The sequence below is a fragment of the Chinchilla lanigera genome, unplaced genomic scaffold, assembly GCF_000276665.1.
Source record: "Chinchilla lanigera isolate Chin_1 unplaced genomic scaffold, ChiLan1.0 scaffold00015, whole genome shotgun sequence".
Lineage (NCBI taxonomy): Eukaryota > Metazoa > Chordata > Mammalia > Rodentia > Chinchillidae > Chinchilla > Chinchilla lanigera.
In genome coordinates, this window is record NW_004955416.1 from 11005567 (window position 1) to 11011414 (window position 5848).

The window sequence follows — 5848 nt, forward strand, 5'->3', positions numbered from 1 at the left end:
TGCTGGGTTTGGTGACATAGGCCTGTAATCCCAACACTTGGGAGGATCTCCCTAAGTTCAAGGCCAGCCTGAACTATAAGCAAGACCCTGTCTCAAAAAAAATTTTTAACTGTACTTACAAGAAACGTATAAATAACTGGTTATTCTTCCTAACCACTCTGAAATGGTACCTCAGTATCTGTGAAAATTTTTGTTTGTGCTTTGGAGGAGGTGGTGCTGGGGATTGAACCCAAGGCCCCACTCATACTGGGTGAGTCCACTACCACTGAGATACATCCCCATCCCTCATAAGTAATTTTTTGGAAATCTCTTTTTAAAGTTAGGTGTTTTTATAACTCTGACAATATAGAGTTCTGATACTGTTTTGGAACTCATAAGTAATTTTTTGACTCTGCTATAATACTGTTGTCTTCAGTAGAGCTGTGTTGCCTCTAGTCATGTAGCTGTCATTCATTAAGAATAGATGTGAGGGGAAGTTTTATGGAGGCAGCACCCCAAATGGAAACAGAAACAGAATCTTGCATTCATGTTTTGATATTAGTAACTTCCTTGCTTGCTTACAAAGAATTTTCATTTTCTTGTTTTTCTTGAAGACTTTGAATGATTTTAAATGTAATTGTTCTTTGGGAAAATGTAGCCTTTCTGAATTATTACAGATACAATAAGATCAAGTGATTTAGAATTGATATTTTTTTTCCTTTTTTTTTTTTTTTTTTTTGCAACAGGGTTTTGCTATATAGTTCAGGCTGGCCTTGAACTCACTATGGAGCCTAGGCTGGCCTTGAGCTCACAGCAGTCCTCCTGCATCAGCCTCCCCAGTGCTGGGATTATAGGCATGTGCCACCAAATCTTGCTATTCGATATCTCTTAATAACACTTATGAACATTAACAATCAGTTTTCATGAAGTGATTTTGGGGGTGTTGTTTTTAAAATGAATATTTACAACATGTCTAAAAGTCAGTGTTTTATAGATCACAACCTTTTTGTTTTTCTTAGAAGCTGGTAGCTATGAAATGACAAATCAACATGTAAAACAAAATGGGAAATTAGAAGATAATCCTTCCTCTGGCAGTCCTCCAAGGACAACGTTGCTGGGGACCATATTTTCTCCTGTCTTCAACTTTTTTTCACCAGCAAATAAAAATGGTAAGTGTGAGCCATTTTTATGTAGTCAGGTATTCACTAGAATTTGGGTTTGAGAAATTCAGTTTTCCCCATTTTTTTCAAAGATCTTTTTAAATTTACTAGCATATTTTTTCAGTGACTTAGATTTGTTTTTAGTTTCCTTAAAAATGTAGTTCTGAAGCATTTTTTTAAATCACTGAAATAAGTTATGTTTAATTCTGTTGTAATGAATTCTTTCATTATCTGAAAATCTAGATGATAATCTTTAAGCTGGAAGGACAGTATTTATTTTTTCTATCTTGAGTGAGATGATTTATATAATGCTTTTAAAAGAAACATTTTCAGTATTCTTGGTTGTTGGAATTGACGCCAGGTGTGGTGCACGCCTGTAATCCCAGCACTCAGGAGGCTGAGGCAGGAGGATCGTTTTGAGTTTGAGGCCAAGGGCTACATAAGTGAGTTCAAGGCCAGCCTGAACTGCATAGCGAGACCCTGTCTCAAAAAGACCAAAAAAAAACAAAAACAAAAAAAACAAAAACAAAAAAACAAACAAACTTTAAGTGAGCTAAGACCATAAGTTTTTTTTTTTAACACCCACTGTATCATCATTTGATGATTTTTTTGCCCCCTAAGGATTTTTAAATAGTAATTCAGTTCATTTGAATTTTAGGTAAATAGTAAAACTACCCTAATTCAAATGAATTAAGGTGTTCTGAGACAGTTATTGAGCACATGGAAAAAAATCACTGAATGGTTGTTGTCTGGTTACTTAAATTCTAATCTTAAGTATGTTTCTCAATAATAGTGCAATTTTAATAAGACAGTGGTATAATGTAAAATCAAGATGTCTTCAGGGCAAAAATACTTTAATATGTATTATCACATGAAAGGGCTATCGAGTCCTATAAGAGAAACAAAATAGAACAAAAAACTGCTGTTAACTGTTCAATCCTATCTGTAGCTCTAGACATACATGAACATGTGTTCCTATCTTATACAACTAAATGCTAGTGTGTTGGAATTGGTGATAAAAAGGAAAAAGAGTAGACTTAGAAGTTAAATTTGTTTTAAAATTCTACTTTTCCCACTCTTTAATCACAGTACCTTTCACTACTTCTTTAAATTCCAGTGCTGTTAATCTATGAAATGGAATACTTGTATTTAAACGCTGGGAGTGTTTTGAAGATTTCAGTTTATACCACATATATTTATTGCGCACCGATAGTGTTCACCATTAGTTAAAGGAGATTTTTAAAAAGGAGTAACACATGATCCCTGTCTTCAAGGAATTTACTTTCTGTGGGGGGAGAGAATGTGATCCAGGTGTGGTAGCACATGCCTGTAATGCCAGCAACATTACAGGCTAAGGCAGAAGAATTTCAAATTTAAGACAAGAGTAGACAATTTAGTGAGACCTTCACTCAAAATAAAAGTGGCTAAAGATAGGGCAGTGGTAGAGTGCTTGTCTAGCATGTCTTAAGGCCCTTGGTTGAATCCATAGTGTTGTCAAAAGAATAAGGTGTAATTAAATATTTTATAGGTGCATTGATAGAGTCATTGGATGATGGGGTGTTGAAAAAATGGAGTGGTCCTGTCTTCTGGGTAATGGGCTAGTGGGTCACATCAGGCTTCGTTGAAAGTTAGATTTTGAAAGGTGGTAAAGGGGGTTGCACATAGAAGGAAGAATGTGAGCAAAGGCCCCACAGCAGGAAATAATGTAGCATATGAGAAAATGTGTGCAACTGAAGAAGCTTTGTATTTGAGAAAGGATAGCATGAGAGTTATGAAGAAGTCAGATTGTAGAACAAGATCTGAACATGATGGCACACACCTGTAATCCCAGCACTCTACGAGGTTTAGGCAAGATTATTGCAAATTTGAGCCCAACCTAGGCAACTTTTATGATTTAGTGAGATCCTGTCACAAAATAAGAAAAGGGCTAGAAGTACAGCTCAGTATAAAGGCACTGGGTTCAATCTGCAGCAGCCCCCCTCTAGAAAAAAAACTGAACTTTATTCTTAGGGGGGAATGATTGAAAGATTGTAAATTGGCAAATTCGGTAATGTAGCCTGATTTATGTTTTAAAAAGGTCACTTTGGCAATAGTGTGTAAATTAGATTTCTGCAGAGACTGGAGACAGAATCAATAGACTTGTAGAGTAGTACATATGAGACTTTCATTGTAGTTTTATAAAAGAGGAAGAATCAGAGGACATAAGATGGACAAATTGTCACAGGTTGGATGTGAAAGAAAAAAGAAATTAGAAAATCAAGAGTAGAAGATTGAAGAAAGATAATAAAGTTCCCTGGAAATAGTTGAGTTTAATTCTGGCCAGACCGATTTTTTCAGATGCCATGAAACAACCGAATAAAAATATCCAGGAAGCAATTGTTATTCCATTGTGGACCACAGATTTGAGTTTAAGCAGTAGATGATGTTACCATCCTTTGTTAGTGACTAGCTGCGGCCAGTGGTGCAAATGGCTTATTTGGTTCAGCAGCGCAAGTTTAGAATTTGGGGAAAACATTTAAGAACTGGGAGAATTAAGAGCAGCCAATGAAAGAAATCAGGGAAGAAGCCAGGAGACACTTTAGTTCACAGATGCCAAAGGAAGTGAGACTGTCCAAACCCAGGGTACTGGGCTGAATAAAAGAAAAAGAGCTTTGGAAAGAGACAGCTGAGCCGGGCACAGTGGCATTTGCTTATAATTCTAGTGCTTGGAAGGCTGAGGCAGTAAGATCATGGTTTTAAGGCCCTTGTCTCAAGAGGAGGGGAGAGGAGAGGAGAGACATCAACCTGATAATGAGAGAGTCATTGGCTTCTTTGCCAGAAGAAATTCAGAGGAGTGCTTAGATTTGTAAACCCAATATTATTGAATTAGGAAAATAAAATGTAGAGTAAGAAAAGAGATGGGACCTGGCCTGGCAGCACATACCTGTAATGTCACAAGTTTGAGGCCAGCCTGAACTACATAGCAAGACCCTGTCTCATAAAGGCGAAAAAAAGAAAAGAGACAGCAATAGCAGATTTCTTTTATGATTTTTTGGCGGGGGGCTCTTTTTGAGACAGGGTCTCGCTATGCAGTTCAGGCTGGCCTTGAGCTCACTTTGTAGCCCAGGCTGGCTTTGAACTTGCAGTGATCCTCCTGCCTCAGTCTCCCTAGTGCTGGGATTACAGGTGCGCTCCACCACGCCCAGCCCTAGATTACTTTTATAAAATTGGACATGAAAGAAAAAACAGAGAAGTCACAGTCTCCAGAGGTATTTTTTCTGCCTTAGGAAAGGTTTTTTTTTGTTTTTTTTCCTCGTACCGGGAATCAAACTCACGACCTCACACTTGCCAGGCAGGCACTGTGCCGCTGAGCTAAATCCCCAGCTCCCAAGGGAAGGGTTTTATAGGAAGAAAGAAAAAAAATAGAGGAAAGAAAAATGGAGAAGATTTTTGGAGACTGTTGACTAAGCTGGGATTGAAAAAACTGGAAAAAGATTTAAACAAACAGGACAGAGCTTTCTGGGATTTTTATTTTTGATTTATTATTATTATTATGATGCTGAGAAACACTTAAAGGTGTGAACAGAAACATGCTTTGGAGAAGGAGGAGTTAATGTTTAATAGTTACAGTGCTTTCTTTGAGAAAAGGAAGTGGTTTCATTTACTGAGATAGTCCTGATGGTACGATCTTGAAGAGAATAGTGAAAGTTTAGAATGGTTGCTCTAGGAAATAAGAAAAACAATCTGAGAGACACATACAGAAGTGTTGAGCAGCATGCTGTAGGCCTTGTTAAGATCGGACGGTTTTATCTGGAGAGTTTTACCAGTCTTTTAATTGTATTATCCTTTAGTAGCCTGAGAAACCTGTTGGTTAGATAGAGGGATATCCCAACATTCAGAAGGCTGAGGCAAGAAGATTGCTGTGAGTTTGAGGCTACCGTTGGTTACATAGTGAGTTCAAGGATAGAGTGGAATACATAGGAAGAGGGCACTTTTGATGGAGGAAGGATAAGGAATGCTGAGGATACCGATTTAAGAGTGGATTAAGGGATGTACTATGAAATCTAGGTGAGAAAGGCAGGGAAGAAGCCTCTGGGGATGTGTTTGGAATAAAGACGCTGACTTTTATCAAGCTTTAAGATCACATATGATGGGGATAGTATAGATAATTGAAAAGCCAGCAGATTGATACATTTTATATTAACCTCTTGTCTTTTAATTAAAAGGTTTTGGGGTGGGGATACAGTTTAGTGGCACAGTGCCTGCCTGACAAGTGCAAGGTCCTGAGTTCGATTCCCAGTACCAAAAAATTGAAAAATGCAAAGGTTTTCATGGTTAAGAGAAAATTTAACTCATTCTTGGATAACTATCTCTGGTTGAAAAATTATATTTGCCCATAATAGCTAGAGTGTTTAGTATTTGCATGAAAGAATAAGGAGCTGTTTGGAAATAATAAAGTACCTGCCCTGTAGTATGTCTCCAATGATACTTGCTTTAATGAAAAGTTGTAAGCTGGATGTGGTGGCATACATGCCTGTAATCCTAGCACTTGGGAGGCTGAGGCAGGAGGATTGCCAAGAGTTTGAGCCCAGCTTGGGCTACATAGTAAGTTCAAGCCCAGCCTGGAGTACAGAGCAAGGCCCTGTCTAGAAAGAAAGAAAGAAAGAAAGAAAGAAAGAAAGAAAGAAAGAAAGAAAGAAAGAGAGAAAGAAAGAGAGAGAGAGAGAGAG

The 5848-nt window shown here is 37.7% G+C and overlaps 1 protein-coding gene across 3 annotated transcripts in view; it reads left to right on the top strand.

Moving 5' to 3' along the window:
* Ctdspl2 (CTD (carboxy-terminal domain, RNA polymerase II, polypeptide A) small phosphatase like 2) overlaps window positions 1–5848 on the top strand; it is a 75693-nt gene that overhangs the window by 35080 nt on the left and 34765 nt on the right. For 2 of the 3 annotated variants that reach the window (XM_005381416.2, XM_013512468.1), the window contains exon 4: window positions 999–1148. In XM_005381416.2, the coding sequence (XP_005381473.1) occupies window positions 999–1148 (150 nt within the window). The remainder of the gene's footprint in view (window positions 1–998; window positions 1149–5848) is intronic. The other variant, XM_005381418.2, reaches the window with a different exon arrangement.